The sequence below is a fragment of the Hevea brasiliensis genome, chromosome 12 (assembly GCF_030052815.1).
Source record: "Hevea brasiliensis isolate MT/VB/25A 57/8 chromosome 12, ASM3005281v1, whole genome shotgun sequence".
NCBI lineage: Eukaryota > Viridiplantae > Streptophyta > Magnoliopsida > Malpighiales > Euphorbiaceae > Hevea > Hevea brasiliensis.
Genome location: NC_079504.1, coordinates 11,737,539 through 11,757,583, shown reverse-complemented (window position 1 = coordinate 11,757,583; position 20,045 = coordinate 11,737,539). Strand labels below are relative to the sequence as shown.

Genomic DNA, 20,045 nt, shown 5'->3' with positions numbered 1-20,045 from the left:
TATTTTTTTTATTCAACTCAAAAATTAATATTATTAATATTTTTATTTTTTTATTTATAATTTTAATATTTTAATTAATATATTTTAACTTTATTAAAATATTTTTTATTAATAACAAAAAATTTAAATCATTTATTTATATCTAAAAACTTAAAATTAATTATAAATTTTTTTTATTAACAACAATATTTATTTTATTATTTTATTTATACTTTTAAAATTATTTAATTATTATTTTAAAAAATTTAATTATTTCTTTATTTAAATAATAAAATAAATAATTCAATAAATTAATAATTATATATTTATTTTAATAATTATATTATATATTTAATTTAATAATATAATAAAAAAATCATATAAATTTATATTTATTTAAATAATAAAATAAAATATATAATATACACCCTTACCAATTAGATCCAAGCAGCCCTACGCCTTTAGTCGTGCTATTTGTTCTCCCTCTGTACAGGAACAGGCGAGGGAAGAAAGCAAAAATGCCGTCTCCAAAGCGTGAGAGCGAAGAAGCTCTAGCCTCAAAGAAAGAGGAGTCGAGAGATAATATTAATAACGGCAGCAACAATTATTACGATATCTATGGACCACAAGTACTCTTCCTTTTTTTTTCTCAGTAATTATGTATTTTTCAATTGTCATTGCTCTTAATTTTTATTGAAAGTGAAATGAAACTTGGTTTCTGGAGTTATATTTCCTGATACCATAGTGGAATTAACATACAAGAGAAATGGGCGTGCTTGATGATGTAAACCCCAATTAAGGGCTGAAAATCCTATATATGATTTGCTTATTATGCCTACAACTAAGTTTGGCTTTGTGGGTTTTTGTTAAATTGAACTGTTCTCGGGAGTATGATTTTTTCTTCACATATAAACCTTTGCAGGCGAAAGCAGAAGTAGTTTTCAAGATGCCAGAATCTAACTCAACTCTGAATTTGGAAGTAAGTTTCATGTTTAGAGTAGTTCCTCAATCTTTGAAGAAGTTGGAACACTTTGACTGGAGTTCCTATTCTGAAACAGGACGTCCAAGGGCTTGTAACCTGGGTGCTTGCTGAAGGATTCATGCCATCATGGGTATTTATCAAGGTAAAGAATACTTTCTTCCTTGCCTCTTATTTTTAGTTTTTGATTTGCACATACGCCAGTTGGACTGTGTTTTAGAAATATATATGTTTGCTATCATGCATTTCTTATGAAAACTAATTTATTCTGAGAGATTTAATAAAATTCAGAGGACCTGACATGGGGTAGAGTTTTCCAGCTTAATTAGCAAGTTGGTGACTTGAGTCTGTTAGTGGAAATTGAAAAAAAAAATTGAAAAAGATGAGTTTGCGATCTTCTTACTTAATTTTAGCCATGTGGAATTGGCTATCTTCTTGTATCCCTGAGTGGATTCCATTCTACAGCAATTTAGTTATTCTTTGAGGGAAAATTTCTAAATACGATGTCTCCTTATCTTCTGGGTGCTTAAATTTAGCGTGTTTTTACACCTAGAAGCACTTTGTAGTTGACAGCTTATACTTTTTGTATATAAAATGTCATTGGGCTTGAGTCTGTACGGAGTTCCCTTCTTATTATGATTCATTACAGTGTATATAAGAACCCTAGACAATGGCCTCACGCCCTTCTTGATTAATTTTATAGTCTGAATGAATGACGCAACTTTTTTTCTTTTTGCAGAACAAGCCTCTAATTCCAAAAGTGGCTTTGCTTTTCATACCTGGCCTGGATGCAGCGTTATACTTATCACAGTCTAAGTTACTTCGTAGTTTTAAAGAATTCTGTGGCAATCCAACAGCACTTTTGGCTCTTAGGTTAGGAATGCTTCTGCTTTCTTTTCTTTTATTTCATGGTATTGTAGTATCATTCTATACCACAACAATATGACTTTTGGTCTTTGCTCATTGCTAGCTGTATATCAGATAGTATGCGGACAATTGATGCACTTTTAACATGCAAGACAAAAAGAAAGAGAGATGGAGTTGATTCAGTTTTGAGGAAATCTATCAAGATATCTGAACAAGGTTTATATCTGTTCTCAAAACTCAGGCCATTCTATTCTTTTTTTACTGTGTTAGTTGAATATCTTACACATGATGAATTAGCCGTTCTACGGGTTTTAACGATTTTGTTACAAGGGGAGTGCTAGTCTAACTCTTGTAAGTAGAAAACCAAGCCAGAAGCTCCCAAAGAAGAGCATTTTTACTTTCGTAGATGTTTCCATAATTTGCATGACACAAAAACAAGTCATACATGTTTTTTTGTACTCCTGTTTTTAGTATTGCTTTCTTTTTCATATTACTCACCCTGATGTGGTTAGCAGTCCTCAGTTTTAGCATGGGGGCTTTATTATATGTGTGAATTAGTAATTTAGTATACTGAAATATGTGATTGTGGTCATTGTCCAGACACTTGATTTTGAAATGCAAGAGCAGGAATTACTGAAAGTAGTTATTTTATCAACCCCTTCACACACAAGCAAACTTGTTGGAACATATTCCTGGAAGACCAGTTTCACATCTTGAGTTTTATGATATCAGAGTGCCAACGGTGTGACCGGAATTGCATTTCATATGTAGACACCTTTTCCTATTGTTTGCTTCTTGTTTTGGCTTTTCACAAGTAAATAAATGTTATCTTTTGCTGCATTTCACAACTACTGGGTTTTGCTTCAAGTAATATGTGCTATTTAGTAATTTATTAAAAGAAAAACATTTGCTTGACCTTGTTTGGTTATGATTTCTTATTTGATTGTATGTTGTATTTAGTGATGTTGATGTTTTTGACATTTGTTAAGGGATTTTCATTCTTGTGAACTCTTAATCAGCTTCTATAACAAAGATGTTATAATAGGCTTCATTCAAACTAAAAAGATAGGTGGTGCTTGTATTTGGATTGTCCTTTAATTGGTTTCAAGTGTGAAGGTTGCATGTACATGAAACAGTAAAATAAGGATCTACTTAAAATTTCCATGTCAAGGTAACAAGAAGTTATCATCACTATGCAGAAGCAAAAGATTCTGGTACAGGGGATCTATCATCAGTGGAATTCATGAAAGATCTACCTTTCCCACTAACATGTTACACACTTACGGCTAGACAATTGGAAGAAAATGGATATTGTATCAATCAACCAGGTGATAGAAAGCACTGGTGTTTGTTATTTTCCTTATTTTATTCTTTGCATATGATTATTTTTACTATGCTATTCAAGCAATTCATAACTTGTTTACTTATTTCATGTAGGTTTTCTTCATACCCTTCCTGCACCTTCAGGTTCTTCACCCTATGATATACTGGCACTGGATTGTGAAATGGTATGATATCGGTTATGATTGAAGATTAGAAAATGTTTTGAAGCATTGGAAATGGCACTGAGATATGAATTAAGAATAAATTTGTATGAATGTTGTAGCTGGGAATAATATAAGCATAAAAAATATCATCATTTTACTATTATTTGAGTGTAAAGCTTTCTTTAAGGCCATCAAATGAAACTATTGGGTCTGTTTGGCATTACTGTTTGAGCTGCTGTTGAGAAAATTATTTTTTTAAATAGATTAGTTAAAGAGTATTAAAAAATGATTTAAAATTAAATTTGATAAGCTTTAGTCTTAAGAATACTAAAATGAAAAAACAACTTGTTCAGACAGCATCTAAAATAGTATATTTTTTTTCCTTGAAAAGCAGTTTGGTGCCTCCAACCTCAATGCCAAACTGGTTTATTATCATAATGCTGCAACTTTTGCTACTTTTTCAGTGATTATGTGATTTTTTTTTTTTTAAATTTCATATGTCATCATAACACTCAATAGTTGCTCTAGGTTATCTAAAGCGTCATTGAACAAAGTTGTCATATTCTAATACCTTTACCTTTCTTTTGGATGGAGGGATTTGATTCATGAATCTAATTTAGGTTCATAAATGTGGAGGAAAAACTTAGAGTGTGGATATCAAATACTTACAATATGTAATAATAAAATTCATGCCACTTCAAATTAGTTGTTAACCACATTAATGAATCTAATTTTTGTTTGTGAATCTAGTTAATTTATGCATGGATGAACTTTCATTCAAGTAATTTAAACTTAAATCATTCCCAAATCCATCAGTTGAAGTTATTCCATCCAAACATCAACATTAGTGTTCTTACTCTGTGCCTTTAGCTGGCAAATGGCAGCTAATGACTATCCCAAATGGCAGATAGTTAATAGTGTACTCTTAGTGACTTGGTCTTTTCTGTTTGTATTCTGATAGTGTATCACAAATGAGGGCTTTGAGCTGACAAGAGTAACCATGGTGGATATCAAAGGACAGGTATGCTAAAAAAATTTTTATTCTGCTGTCTATGTTGAAAAACGATTTTTTTTTCTTAATATTTGTTGCTGGTGAGGCACTTACATACGATAACACCTATAGGGAAATACCCTAATTGCCACTTTTATGTATTGGCTTGCATGAGTAACTTAATATGAATGAAACTGTTTGAGTGATCTCTGCTTAGTATTTATTGCATTAAGATATTTGGTCTACAGCAGGCAACCTTTTTTTTTATTGTTTTTCTGAACTGTTGTCCTGATGGGGTTATTGATTTACCAAGACCATTTTTGCAACAATTGAGGGGGTGGGGCGGGTGCAGGGAAGTTTTCCTTAGTTAGCATTGCATACTAATTTTCTGTAAATCTGCTTCTTTGTCTTTAGTTGGCTCATTAGATATTTGTATTTTGTACTGAATTTATGAACATTTGTCATTAGTACATTGTCTTATTATAGAATCCGGATATGACAGATGTAGCAGCATTGAGATTTGGTTCCAACTTTGAAAATGTGTTACAACTTTGTTGAGTTCCTGGTTTACTACCTCTTAAAATTTGGTATATTCAGTTCCACAAATGTGTGTAACATTGGCTGACCTGTTGCAGGTGGTATTGGATAAATTGGTTAAACCATCAAATGTCATCATTGACTACAATACCAGGTAGGTTAATCATTAATGCTTGTCAAACCTACAAGAATTGTTTTATCTCGATCCGTATCAAGGTGCTCAAGGCATTTTAGCTTTGATAATAATAATAATAATACTAATTATTGTTTAACAATTTCTTTTTAGATGTGAAGGAGGGATGGGGGTACCATTTGAAAAGTGACCTTTCGAAAATAAATTATTAACAATGAATTGACTTCGCAGGTTTAGTGGAATTACATGTGAGATGCTGAATGATGTAACTACAAGTCTTAAAGATGTTCAGGTTTGATACAAGTGTCATTTCCTTTACTTTATGTTTCATATAGTAACTAATTTTAGTGTAATGCCTGCTTTACTATTAAATTTCTTTCATTAAGATATTATATTTATATGCATTTACAGTTGCTTCCTGTATTCAGGAAGAGTTTCTAAAGCTGGTTTACGAAGAGACCATCTTGATTGGCCATTCGCTGGAGAATGATTTGTTAGCTCTGAAGATCTCTCATGACTTGGTGATTGATACCGCATTGTTATACAAGCATCCCCGAGGTGGTTCTTATAAAACTGCTCTTCGAATTCTTGCCAAAAAATTTCTTTCTAGAGAGATACAGCAGTCTGGGGCTGGACATGACAGTATTGAAGATGCAAGAGCAGCTATGGAACTGGCATTGTTAAAGATAAAAAATGGCAAGTGACTTTTTTATATAACTGCATTTACTTTTTTGCTTATCTATGTGTGTGTGTGTGTTTTTTTTTTTTAATATTTTATTATGTATTTCTTAACCCTTATATATGCCCTTCGCTCTTCTGATAGGACCTGATTTTGGTGCTCCGCCATCATTTATACGGACAAAGCTTCTTACTGTTTTGAGTGAATGTGGTAAAGCATCCTCTGTCATTGATGATGTTTCCATAGTGAAGAGGTATGCTTCTTCATCATCCCATGCATTTCCTGTGAACTCTGATGATGAAGCGCTTTCAAGAGCCATTAAGGAGGTATACAATTGGTTTGTAAATAATTATACTTCTCTTCTTTTATTGTTGGCTTTCCACTTGTTTAAATGTTGCTCCATTGTAGGTGAAGAATGAACGAGTACACTTTGTCTGGACCCAGTTTTCAGAGTTGAATTCCTACTTCAAGAAGCAAGCAGAGGATGAAGGGAAGCTAAATGCAAAAATTGCAGAGATGATATCATTGCTTACGTGTCAAGAGAAGTCTGTCAACAGTAAAGGCACCAAATGCATTATAACATCTGATCTAAAGGAAATTCTAACTAGCATGGATGCTAGGGTCCGTTCCCTATACTCTTCATTGCCAACTAATACAATGCTCATAATTTGCACTGGACATGGGGATACAGCAGTTGTCCTAAGGTGTGTGTTTGCTATGTAGGTTAGAAATTTCATTTTCTGTGGTGTGCTTTGTCTCCTTTCAATATTATTTAAAAACTGAGCTTTAGAGTTTGAAACCATGTAAATGAAATGAGCCAAGCAATTAGAATGTTTCAGATGGTAATTTTTCTCAAATTTTGATCATGCATATTGGGGTTTTTTAATTTAATTGTTAGAAAGATTTTAACATGAAAATCATGCATATTGGGGTTTTTTAATTTAATTGTTAGAAAGATTTTAACATGAAGGGCAGCTTTCTTTTCCAAACTCTTGCAGTGGATATAACTTGGGAATGAGAACTTTGTTCCGCATTACTCAATAAGTTTCATTGGTAAGGAACACAGAAGACATTTAGTTTCTCTCAAATATGTATATTGTTTCTGGGCTTAACGCAATATAAACCTCTTTCTAAATTTAGGCTATGCTTGGGTTATAGGAAAGTGTATGGTGATGTATCCACATCTTGTTTTTGAATACAAGGTTGGATGCACCTGTAAATGATATCTTTAGTTGTTCAAAATGATGGACGTTTACATTTCCTGAAATTACTTCCTCATTTTGAAGAACCACCATCAATGCTTTGGCTGGTTTTGCATCCCACATTTAAGTTATCATAATGTCTACGCGTACTGTTTTGCAATTGAAGTTCTTGTATTCAGTGCCTTTCAATTACTGGAAGAAGCTTAACAAACCTGATTACTCTATGCCTCATCTGAAACAAAGTTGCATTTCACATCCCATTTCTAAATATTCACAATTAATGCCTGAAAGTTTATCAGAACCTGACATCAATGTGAACCATATGGATCTGATTAGTGCATGCCAAAAGGATACTGTTCTATTTACATCCTTGCGTATTAAATGAACTCTTAATTAATATTCGTGTTGTTTATCTATTTCTTTGAACATGGATGAAGATTGAGGAAATTGCTGAGAGAGAAGAAAGAAACCCCAATATGCCGGGAGAAGATTGTAAAAGTCTTGGAAGAGCTTCAGGCCCAAGCTGAAGTAGCTTTGTGTTTTGTAGGTGTGAAGAACTGAATATGAGCTATATATATATATATATATATATATATATATATATATATATATATATATATATTTGTCTCTGTTTTTTTATAATTAAAATGTCATTAGTGTTGATTTTAGTACTGATGTCCCAAAGTTTTGGTGTAAAACATTCATTCATTGAATGATAATGAAATGGTGTGAATTAAGGTTATAAAGAAATGAAATTGCTAGCAGAAAGTTTTATGTTGTCTGATCTTGGTTTTTTCTTTTTTGTTTTTCAATTTCCTATTCTCATTTAGAAGATAATAATAATAATAATAATAATAATAATGTGGCAAGGATATAAGTGGCATCAATTGATTATTCCGAGGGAATGACAGTTTTATTGGCTTTTTAATTTGCAAAATATTACTTAACCCTTTTATTTTAATGAATTAATTATTTGGATCTTATATTAATATTTTTAATTCCTCCCCTCTTCATTTTAGATTTTAGTGAAACATAAAAAGTTTAAAATACCTTAAATTCATAATTCAATTTTAGATAAGTTGTTGGTTGAGTTTTATTTAATCTCTAAAAATTACAATTATATAGTTCTATTTTCTAAGTCTTGACTCATTTAGTCTTAATTTCTCTCCTTTTAATACATTGACTAACAAAAAACTTGATTTAAATTGAGCGGAGAGATTAAAAAGTAAATAAAATAAAAATATAAGAATTAATTAATATATTTTTTAAAATAAAAAAATCAAATAATTAATTTTCTGAAAATAGATGTACTAAAATAGCAATTTTTCCAATGATTTTTTTCATTCTTCACAAAATACTTAATAAAGTCGGAACCGTGGAATTTGACTAGAAAATATGAGTTGCCTGAAACTCTTCCGTATTTTTCTTTAATTTTCTTTTCCCTTGTTGTAATTTGAATGACTGGTGCTCTGGGTTCCATGACGACTATTATTGACCAAAGAGGCAGAGAGGTGAGCTGTGGCACCTCAACTTTAGATAATTGATGAACATATCCTTAGAGGTGATTTTACTGGACATAGCGCTTCAAGTTGTGAACCAGTCGGCTGATGCAAGTTTTTGCCATGGCAGGCTAAGTTGATTTTAATGGAGAGAGTGGCAGGAGTAACACCACACTTTCCTTCATAAACTACAATTTGGTTTATTGATAATAATGCTAAAATCAAGTCCAATGCAAACTCTGAAGATAAGTGGCATGCATCTGTATCCACAAAATAATGATCATGAAAATAAAAATGAAACAAAGAATGGTGTGCAAGGCAACAAGAGATTAAGAGAATTTGATATTGTTAGGTAATTAGCAATCCCCCTGCATTACTTTGCACAACATTAGGAAGTCCTTGTTTTGGTCTAATAAGAACGGACATTAGCATGCATCTTGATCCCACACAAAAATATAAATACATCGACTAAACAAAAGTTGAAGTTCTGCTGAATGATTTTGCAGTGACCAAATGATTCTGTTCACCTCCATGCTGAAGAAACAATCAAGCTTTTGTCTTCCCACCCAAAAAGCAGTGCACCCATTTCTTCCTTCAACGTGTATCTATCACAGTACTGCTTTATGAGTTTGCGAATCATATCTACCACATTAGGACCCATTGAACATGAAGTGAAGCCAGCCATCATCATTCTTGCTCTCCATTTGCCTGCAACTTCATATCGCTCAATCCTTTCGTCTCCTTCACATGCTACTATGTTTACTATGTCCCGTGCTAGGCACTGCTTTTCAACATTTATCCTGTCCTGACTTTCCCTTGGCAGAGTTGCATCAAGGGAGTCAAACACTGCAGAGTAGTAATTGTATGCATCGACGAATCTTTGGAAAAAGGGGGCAGTATTAGTGTTCACGTCTTGTTCAACAACAGTTACGAGTTTTGGATTTAGGCTCTTAACCATTCGAAGAAGCTGGTCTCTCTCATTTACTGTTGATACACTTTCATCAGGCATGTGGTGGAGCTGGAAAGCAAAATTCATTACAAGTGCTTCTCCAGGCTTGCAGTCCAGCATTGACGGACTAACAAGTGAAGTTTTAGATGCCACTGCATGAAATTCAAATGGCACCTTAAATGCTTCTGCTAGTTTCTCAAGCCTTTGCCCTATGATCTTCAGGCCACCAATTGGACGCTGTACTGACTCAGGATCATCAACCCCGGTTAACCTCAAGTATGGTGGCTTACCTGGCTGATTGGCAAGTGTTTGTATTAGTGTTATGTATTGACTCCCTTGGTTTATGTCGAAATCTATTATATGAACTCTCTTTTCACCTTTAAATGCCTCAATTATGGCCCCATTTGCTGCCATAAATCCAAATTTAAAACAAGGGCAAACCTCAAAGAGGATTTGCATAGCTGCAAGCCTATCAGAAGATGGAGGCTCCTTGCATTTCAGAGCTTTATAGAGATATTTTCCAGAGGAAGCCATACGAGCTGCAAGACCTTCCACCATGTAGGCTGCAATCCTCTGAGGAGGATCTCCTTGAATTGAAACCATTTGACGGAGCTCATTTATTAAAGCATCAGCTACCACAAAATTTCCTTCTGCGATTGCATTGGCACAATTCAAAAGCAATCGCTTGGGAGCCCGGGGAGATAATTGTGACACTTCTTTGCTACTGCTAATGCTACTCAAGTTAGAATCTGAAGATGAAGACTCCTTCGGTGAGTCATGGAACATCACATTCTGGATTGGTTCAGACCATTCACCATCAATTTCCATGCTTTGACTATTTCCGAACATGTCATCCTCATCATCATCTCCATTATCATCTAGCAGTACTCTCTCGAGTTCCTGAAGCTTTAACCTCATCTCATCTGCATCATAGTCCACTGGATCTGGGCTTTGAATTTCCAAGTAATCTGATTCAGAATTTAACTGGTAGGTACCACAATGTCTCACTGATGCAAAAGTGTTGCAGGGATCTTGAGTAGTGATGGAGGATCCGGAGCCAATTCTAGGCTGGTAAGATGATGCATCTAGTAGGTGAAATGAATTCCCAGAAATGCTAGAACTAGATGGCCGTATTAGTTCTTCTGTTGGGGAGTCAATGAAGTACTTCTCATAACTCTCACTAGAGTAAGAATCAGTCATATACATGGTCTTTCGTTTATCAGAGCCAAATATTTGGGTGGACAAGCCAGAATTCTCATTGCTCCCATTCAATGAGTAGAGCTTATGATCTCGGTAGGGTGTGGCAGAAAGCTCTGCAGGTCTAACTAATGACATGATTCTCTAAATTAACTCAGTCTTGGAGAAACGGTTGTATGATATATTTTAAGGCCTGCATCAGTCACATAGATATGACAGGCAACAACTAGTTAATATTTTTCAAACATGAAAACCACCAAACAGCATATACTGATCTACTTATAATAAAAGAAAAAAAAAAAAGCAGCTAGTTAGCCACTTGGTGTTGAAATCCCTCTACTGTTTTCTAGGATGCCGGTAAGTAATACAACTGCATAAACCTATCAATCCAAAAGTTCGGGTTCATGTTGATATATATCTACATGTGTTTCTAAGAGAGAAATCTGAAATATAGACACAAAGGAGAATGACTTTCCAGGGGTATAAGGAAGATTTGAGGAGAGATATGCACACATCCAGTACAACACTGGGAAGGATTCAGAAGGGAAGAAATCAAATTTTAAGAGCTCTCTGATAAGCCAAAATAATTGGGTGCTTGATTTTATAAGAAAGAGTTGCTATTCCAGTGTTATATGAAATACTTCAAATTCCTAACAAGCAAATACTTCACAAAATTTGACTCAAAGCTTATGAAGAAGATCACATTCACCGAAATGTCAATTTTGATCCATCATGTAGATTTCAATTCTGTAACTCCATGATCGCACAAGCATGAAGCATGGACTATCGTATCATTAACAAAATCCTAATTCAAGGTAACGTGACAGAGTTGTTCCAAACAAATCCAGCTTCATCATGTATTCAGAAGAAGCATAGAACAGATTCTGCTCCTCCACTGATTGAACCAGCGTTCAATTTAACAAAAATATCTTGAACACATGATCCCTTTGATTCTGTTAATTATAAAAACGGAGAAAGCTTAGAACTTTAATGGTCGAAAATCATGGTTTAATTTAGACAAAGGCTATAGGGAGAAATGTTTCCAATAAGATGAAGACTGATTAAGCAAAACACTGCAGAGATCTCAACAATCAAACCTTTCGAGGTTGCAAGTGCAACATATACAAAGGTATCTTCTCAAAAGAAGAGATCCATGGAAAATCCAGAGAAAAACAATCAACTAGAAATAGTCTAAATAAAAACACCCAAGTTAATTAAAATGATCAAAGGCTAAGATAATAAGATACTCACCTGAATTAGAAGGACCTCAAGAAGAAGCAATAAGGGTCATATAAACAGCTAATCCTGCAATTTCAGGAGACAATCAGATAGGCATAAACCTCAAGATTAGCTTTGAAGGAAGGGAGAAACATAGGCTTTGAGCCTTTGACTATAAAAAAAAACAGTAATTTCAGGGAAGCCAAAAGTAAACCTGCCTCTTTATGCTATCTTAAATTTTTTTTAAAAAAATTAATTAAAAAAACCCATGGACTGTGAGGTTAGGTAGGTAGGTTGAAGGGCAACAAATCACATAAAAAACAATAGTGAAAGCAAACACAAACTTTGAAAATATTTTAGCAACCAAAAGTTAAAGAATCTGATCAAAATGAAAAATTCCAACAGCCCATCCGCCAAGAAAATCTAATCTTCTCGAATCTAAGAAAGTTAATGGGAAAAAGTAGTGAGAAAATGAGCAAAAATTTTGGCTGTACCAGAAGACAAAATTACTGGTTCTTGTTCTTCTCTTTGTAGGGCTGCTTTGCTTTCTTTCAACTCAACATCCCACCAGTTTCTTTTCCTTTGTCTTTAGGGCTTAACTAAATTAAATTATTGTCTTCCCTTTTTCCGCATGTTTATACCAAACCGTGTCAGACTAAGTTCTCTGGTATGGTCCAAATGCACCACACTAATTTGATTTCCATTTCCATCACTCAATCCTGACCCTTCATCTCTGTTACCTACCGTACATGTTTTTGTAATTATTGACTTGATAATCACAAAATTAATATTTTTTTCTCATGATTAGGCGATTTGCTATGGATTATTGGGATAAGTAAGGAGACTGCTAGGAACCATCCATCCATGGAATGACAAATTTGATTGACTGAATATTTAATTTATCTCTTAATATATAATCTTTTTAATTGAAAAGTTCATCAATTCTTGTAAATTTTCTGATTTTAGTAACAACGTTAAATAGAGAAGTTGGAATATCAATTTGGCGTATCCTTTGAGAAAATATTTAATTATTTTGATATGGTATATTTAATTTTGATTCAGATATGAATTAAAATTTTTAATTAATTTTCGTTATAGAGAGACTGAGAAAGTGTGAATTTAAACCTAATATTTATATAAAAAATAGTTAACAAAATAAAAAAATAAAGTTACTTTTAATTAAATTAATTTATAATTTTTTTTTATAAAATGTCCTAATGGAGGTGAATGGAGTTATAATTAAAAAAAAAAAAAAGTTAGACGATAATAGAGAGTGATATAAAAATATCACGTGTGATCGTTTAAGCTTACGAATATTTTTATAAAAATTATTAAATTTTTGTTTTTTAAATTTCATTTAACTTTATAATATTGTGACTGTAATTAAAAGTTTATAAGTGAATGTGCTAACATGCTTTATTAAATATTTTATAAATATAATTATTTTATTTTATTAATTATTTAAAAAAATATAAAATGAATTTAGTTACTCTTTTGTCCTTAAATTTTTTATTTTTTTATTTTTTATTTATTAATAATTATTAATTAAATAATTTTACTTATAAAATAATTATTAAATTAATAAATTAATTTAAAAATTTTTAATTTTATATTATAATAACTTTTATAAAATTATATTAAAATTATATAACTTTTATAAAAATAGTCACGAAGTTAGTTGAGTGCTAAGTGTAATATTTATTCAAAATGTAGCGTAATAGTTAAAGTTTGTAGCAAAAGCTGCGAACGTGGTTTGTGATTATAGATCAACGTAATTGCTTATTCAACAAATGGCTTTTTTTTTTTAAATAAACTAAATGGCCTTTATATATATATAATGGTTACTTACTTGGTAGGGTCAAAGGCCAATTTTTTTGTATTTTCTCTCTTTTTTTAAAAACAAAAAATTCTCATGCTTTTTTTTAAATGCTTTATGCTTTTTGTTTTTAAATAAAATTGGTGTATAACTTAATTTAATTCTACATAAATTAATTAAATAACATTTTAAAATAAAAAAAATAAAAAGCAATGATTTTCGTCTTCTCCTAATGAATTTTGCTATACAATTCATTTAATTTAAATGAAATATTTCATGAATGAATTTATAAGAAAAGCATTAAGATTTTAGCTTAACATTTGAGAGAGTAATAAGTATAACTAAATAAAATTCTTTTAAAATGTTTAATAAAAATAATTTATATAACTCGTTCGTAATTTTTTTTATAAAAAAATAAAATTTTATTTTTTAAAATTTTAAAGAAAAATTAAAAATTTTTTATTTAAATAAGATTCTTTTTTTTTATAATTTGCTATGATTTGAAATAAAAATAATTTATATAATTATTGATGTAATAGTTTTTTAAAATCTAAAAGGGTAAAAACTTCTCTTGGCGTGGAAGCGAATTTTCAAAGGCGTGTTAGTGTAGTATGGACAAGAAGACCCAAAAAAGCCCAAAAACATCACATAAAATATAAGAATTAGTCAAAGCGAAGAATGTCTCTGTTGCCAAGAAATTAGTGGGCTCATCAATTTTATTGAAATCAATGGATAAAATGTCAATTTTAGCCTCGTGGGGTTATGCAATTTGCAAGTGTGAAATGAATCAAAGATGTGTCAATCATGTAATTAAAAAGAGAATTAGTGGAATTAGGCATTGAAAATTTTTTCAAAGGTCCATATATATATATATACACACTTGTAGATTAAAGTTTATTAATAATTTATTACTGCTAAGTCATTATTATCATCCTTCCCTTATCTTATCCATACATTTGATTTTTGGACTCTTGTTTACTTACATATCCAATTCAATTCAATCTGCAAATTTTAGTGACTAATGAATTTTAATTTATTAATAATTAAATTATCTTTAACAATAAAATTATAAAACTTTAAATGTAAATTTATTATATTATCTTTAAATGTAAATAATTTTTTTTTATAGAGTCTTATCTATATACTGTGCTATTTGGCTAAGTGAAGTGTGTTTCCCTCTATTTGGCTAAAAATTTTATGCTTTATTAACTCAAATGATATCACCAAATTATTTTTTATATTATTTTTATATAAATTTATATCATGCTAGTCACCTAATTGAAAATCTGAAATCTTAAGACTCAATAGAGACTAAGACATTAGAGGAAATAAAGAGAGTGGAGAATTGATGGATGAATTTTAACTTAATAATATCAAAATAATTTTTAAAATATAAAATTTTGAGTTTAAATTTTAATTAAAATCAAATTAAAAATGAATTAATTAAGTTTTTTTTTGAAAGCTCTAATGTTGTTATTAATTATTATTCAATGATGAAACATAAAGAGAAAAAAATCATTTATTTGGATATCAATGATATACAAAGTGATTTAATTGATTTAGGCTTGCTTTGTAATGATTAAAAAAAAAAGAGAAAAGGGATAAGAAAAGAAAGAAAAAAACAATTCCTTTGTCTTGTTGGAAAGACAGAATTTTTTTTTTTTTCAATTTTACTGTTTTGTAAGAAGAAAAAAGAGGAAAAGAAAAATTTGGTGAGAATTTATTTGTAAAATCATCAAAGAACATTTTAAGCAATTTTATTTTTCACTTAAATTGAGCAGAAAAGAGAGGAAAATAATGTTAAATTTTTTATTTTCCCTTTATGCCCTCACATGCACTTTCATAAAATTAATTTTTATTTTATTTTATTTTAATTTTAGAAAACATTTTATTTTAGTTTTTAATGTCAAATTAAAATAATATATATTAGCAAAATATAGATTTAATGTGAGAATAAATTATTATTCAACTAGTATAATTTTTTTTATAAATAAAATTATATTATGAATAACTATATTGAATAAAAAATTTTTTAACTATAAAATTATATAATACTATTTAATATAGTCATTTTTAATATAATTTTATTTATTCAACATGAATAATATAATAAAAATGTAATAATTTTCTTTTTTTTTTAAAACAAAGAAAATATACAAATTATTTATTTTTATTTTCTTTTTCTATAAAAAAATTATGAAAAATATACAAATTATTTCTTTTCATTTCCTTTCTCTTTCTCCTTGAAAAAGGTTTGTAAGGAATTATTTCCAAGATTTTACTTTCCTTACAATTTTATTTACTTTTCTTTTCTCAACTTTCCTTTTTAATAAAACAAGTCTTATTTTATAAATAATGTGATATAATGAGTCTATTTAAAAATTTCTCTACTAAACATTATTTTTTTTAACTTGAAAATTAATTATTTGAAATGTTGTTTAATTAATAAAGCAAATATTAAAAGTTTACATTCATAGTAAAAAATTATGAATTAATTTTATAAAACAAACCTCTTAAACATTTTAATTCTTTATATAATTTTTAAATTTTTTCAATGTTTAGTATTATTTTGAGTAAAATTTTCCTCATAATTATTATATCTCTTAATTTATAGAATAAATTAATAAATATTTTTTAGTAAAAAACACCAAAGCATTATCCATAAAGGAGACGATTGTATAAGAAATTAAATTTCACACAAAAAAAAACTTTAAAAAAGAAAAAAAAAAGGGAAAATTGTCATTGAAAGCACATACTTAAATTTATTGAAAGTAAACTTTTTTGTGAAGCATTATGATGAAAATAAATTTCAATAGTAGTAAACTATTTTTAAATTTGTGAGGTTGAAAATTCAAAATTTAATTAAAAATAAATAAATAAAAAATACATTCATGTAGGACAAGGCATTATTCTTTTCAAAACAGAAAAATTGAATTGAATGCTATTTTGTAGTTGTAGGAAGAATAGTTAATTAAAATGGAAATGTCAATTTATTGAAAGTGTGAAAGGAATGAATAATGTAATCAATATGAGAGAATTAGGCATTCATCCATTAATTACTGATACTGATTTTATTATTATTATTATTATTATTATTATTATTATTATTTAATTAGTCTTTCTTTATCATCCAAACCTTTACACAAACCCAATAATATTTGTTCTTTTAGTATAATGGCATTACTGAGCTGTTGAAATTTGATTCCATGCGAGCAGAAAATTCATCTTACTAAACAAAAAATAATTTTATCATTAATTTTAATCATTATTTATTTGTTAGTTTTAATTTTATTTATTTATTTTTTTAAAATAAAAAATAAGCTTTCATGAAAACAGAATACAATTCTGAAATATGAAATTTTATACCATTATTATTTTGCATAAAAGAATTTAAGACAAATTTTTTATACAAAATATAATACTAATTTTCTTGAGATTTAAAAATTTGAAAAAAATAAAAAATTTGATAATTGATAAAATTTATTTAAAAGTAATTTATTATTTAAATTTTTTTATTAAAATTTTTAAAAGCTAGAAATTATAGACTATCAATAATTAATAATATTAAAAAAAAAAATTATTTAAATAAAAAAAAATTAATATGAACTAATTTATTTATTTTATATTTTAATTATAAATTTTTTTTTGTTTATTTATTTATTTTTTATTATTAATAAAGTATTTATATTAGAAAAGAGAAGAGAGAGAGAGAGAGAGAGAGAGAGAGAGAGAGAGAGAGAGAGAGAGAGAGAGAGAGAGAGAGTGTTTAGAGGAAGAGGCTTAATAGAAAGAGGTAAATCCTTTATTTATTTAGTCAACCTTGAAAATGATTTTTTTTTTTTATTTATTTAAGTAGAGGCGCCCGCAGAGATCAAAAAATGGTATTTAGTTACCCTGTCAAGTTTGGTCCTCCAGAATCTGACCTCACCGACTCAACAAGGAATAATTATAAATAAATAACTACCAACTATTAAATATTATTATTATTTTATTATTTTATTACTAAAAATCGATCTTTGAAAGCAAAATTCATTAGTCATTGTATTCAAATAACAAAGTCTTTTAACGAATGAGGCCAACCTCTATAGAACAAATGATGGGCTCGTTCAAAACCTAGCCCACTCACAGAGCCCACAAACAAAACCCAATTTTTTTTTTTTGGGGAAGTAATTTTTGAACTTGGGCTTTTTATAATATAATGCATAAAGTCCAATAGAAATTTCAATTTTCTTGTTGAAAATAAAATAAAATAAAATAAAATCATCTATAAACATTTTTAAAGTATGTGAGAAAATAGAAGGGATATTAATTATTTTGTAAAAGAATCAAAGACAAAGGAATATAAAGATAGTGTGTGTGAATTAACATGAAAAAGTTATTAATTTTTTTATTAAATATTTTTCTTAATATACATAATTTATTGGTTCATATATTACTTTTGAATAAATTATATATATCATCTAAAGCAAAAAAAAAAAAAAAAAAAAGAAAAGAAAAAAGAAATTAACAACTAAATTTTTTATTGCTGAATTTTTGGAGGACGAAAATTATCATCGATGCTTTCATTGATAATTTTTGCAACAAAATTTTTATTCCCATCACTAAATGTAAAATTGATTACATAAAATTTAAATAAATTAATTTCGGATTAAATCATATAGTTGATTATGAAATTTACAGATGTAAACAAATTAAAAATATTTTTGAATGGGATGATGAAATTAGCATTGTGACCTATAAATTAAATGCAAAATTATTAATTGGTATATGTGATGGATAAATGTGAATTGGTAGGTGGAATGTCACATTTCCAGTATATGATAACAGTCATTAACTTCCTCACATAAAAAAATTAAAAATTGAAAGGCAAATGAATTGAACAAAGAAGATACATAGCTAGAATTGGCAAGCAACTGAGACTCATTCAATTTTCTTTTTCACATCACCATGTATTGCTCAACTGAAAGGCGGCTAATACTACAAAGCTTCACCTACCTTTGATTTTGAGTGCTAAATGTTGACATTTTTTTTTTTTTTTACACAGTTGTATTTAACATATTTCTCAATTTTCCAACAGCTTTCTTAGCATAATTAGGCTTTTGATTAACTGGATTCATCATTAGTTCAAGTGTGGATGCAGAATATATCTCAGCCAACCTAATTTGAAAGTAATTAATTAGCATGTGAATCATTTTTTCTTTCCCATTGACCTTGGTCTTCATAGAAAATATATTGGAAATCGACATTAATGCCTTATTTGAAAGCTGGAATTTTATGAGAATTTAATTTAATTGAATTTTTTTTTTATCAATTCTTATGTTTGAAAACTTAATAAGTGAAAGAATTGACTTCTTTTTAACTTAAAAAAATTATATTTCATTTAAAAAAATTAAAATCTTGTCAAAAATAATATAATTATATGAGAATTGAATTGAATTAAATTGAGTTTTTTTCTTATAAATAATTTTTTTTCAAGCGAAACCTAAGAGTTTCCACTCTTCACTTCCTTAATTATAGACTCAAAAATTAAATTACTAACATGATCAAATTGAAGGATATGTTTAGATAACAAAGAGACAATAACTAAATCTTAATCCCAAATTAGTTTGGGTCGACTATTCATATCATAACAGATGACAGAATTTTATACTGATTATCAATTTATCACAACCCTTTACTTTTATCCGGACTTGATATTGGCTATGTTTTGCTACGCTTGCATTATGCGGAGTTCAGAGAAAAAAGAGACTCAAACTTACACCTTGTTTGGATAAAAGAAGGAAAATTTGTCCTATTTTCCTCTAATTATTTTCTCTTCAATTTAGAGAGAAAATAAGAAAACAAAAGAAAAAGTAGCTTACCTTTTGCTATTTTTGATTTTCTATACTTTAATTTCTACTTATTCAAACAAAAAAAAATAAAAAATGAAAAATAAGAAAAATTTTCTTTATTTTATTTTCCTTTCTCTCTAATAATTTATTCAAACAGAGCGTAAACTATTATGCAAATTGGGAGATATATTTATCACCAGGCTAAAAGAATGCTCTAATAGGAAGTTAGAAGAAAAAGTGCAAGAAATCAGGTTTAATTAAGGTATCTCTAATTAACTATATATAACCAGACGAGGCAGAGTCACAGACCAGACATGCAGTTCGAAGACAGTTGGCTAAAAGAGTATAACTTTTTTTCCTGTGTTAATTATTAAAGATGAGAGAGAAGGCAAATTAAATCTGTAATAAAATAAACTGATGATGACCAAGGTAGCTAAAGTGTCATAATCAGAAAGCACTAAAAATACATAAACATAAATAATTTATAATAGATAATCGAGATGTCATTGTTTTGCTGCCGCCTGAAACCAGAGAATATATATATATATATAGAGAGAGAGAGAGGGAGAGAGCAAAGAAAAAGCAACTAATTAACTGTTTCTTGAGGTTATTTTAGTGATGATAAATTGTAGTTTTAGCAAGCATATATATATATATATATATGAAACGCAAGAAAAGTCT

The 20,045-nt window shown here is 29.2% G+C and overlaps 2 protein-coding genes across 4 annotated transcripts; one reads left to right on the top strand and one right to left on the bottom strand.

Moving 5' to 3' along the window:
• Positions 1-430: 430 nt before the first annotated feature.
• LOC110641397 (small RNA degrading nuclease 5) lies at positions 431-7,638 on the top strand. 2 transcript variants are annotated; one of them, XM_058131121.1, is made up of 14 exons: positions 431-608; positions 902-958; positions 1,038-1,103; positions 1,698-1,831; positions 1,929-2,041; positions 3,025-3,153; positions 3,263-3,333; positions 4,274-4,333; positions 4,939-4,994; positions 5,205-5,265; positions 5,402-5,669; positions 5,797-5,978; positions 6,061-6,356; positions 7,292-7,638. In XM_058131121.1, the coding sequence occupies exons 1-14, from the start codon at positions 498-500 to the stop codon at positions 7,413-7,415; spliced, it is 1,728 nt and encodes a 575-aa protein (XP_057987104.1). In that variant the 5' UTR covers positions 431-497; the 3' UTR covers positions 7,416-7,638. The 2 variants fall into 2 exon arrangements, with proteins under 2 accessions (XP_057987104.1, XP_057987105.1); XM_058131122.1 differs by lacking the exon at positions 431-608 and having other exon boundaries at positions 1,940-2,041.
• A 1,044-nt stretch (positions 7,639-8,682) lies between these two features.
• Positions 8,683-12,357, bottom strand: LOC110641386 (scarecrow-like protein 1). Of its 2 annotated transcripts, none has more exons than XM_021793088.2 (3): positions 12,212-12,357; positions 11,751-11,804; positions 8,683-10,692 (listed from the first exon to the last, which is right to left on the bottom strand). In XM_021793088.2, exon 3 carries the CDS (start codon positions 10,635-10,637, stop codon positions 8,877-8,879), a length of 1,761 nt encoding a protein of 586 aa, XP_021648780.2. In that variant the 5' UTR covers positions 10,638-10,692; positions 11,751-11,804; positions 12,212-12,357; the 3' UTR covers positions 8,683-8,876. The 2 variants fall into 2 exon arrangements, with proteins under 2 accessions (XP_021648780.2, XP_057987103.1); XM_058131120.1 differs by lacking the exon at positions 12,212-12,357 and adding an exon at positions 11,209-11,452 and having other exon boundaries at positions 11,751-12,205.
• Between the last annotated feature and the right edge of the window lie 7,688 nt (positions 12,358-20,045).

Bases quoted from the DNA above. Each gene is read 5' to 3' on its own strand.
- LOC110641397 (XM_058131121.1), top strand. From the start codon at position 498: ATGCCGTCTCCAAAGCGTGAGAGCGAAGAAGCTCTAGCCTCAAAGAAA. The intron at 959-1,037 runs GTAAGTTTCATG...ATTCTGAAACAG, and splicing joins ACTCAACTCTGAATTTGGAA to GACGTCCAAGGGCTTGTAAC. The intron at 4,995-5,204 runs GTAGGTTAATCA...TTGACTTCGCAG, and splicing joins ATCATTGACTACAATACCAG to GTTTAGTGGAATTACATGTG.
- LOC110641386 (XM_021793088.2), bottom strand. From the start codon at position 10,637: ATGTCATTAGTTAGACCTGCAGAGCTTTCTGCCACACCCTACCGAGAT.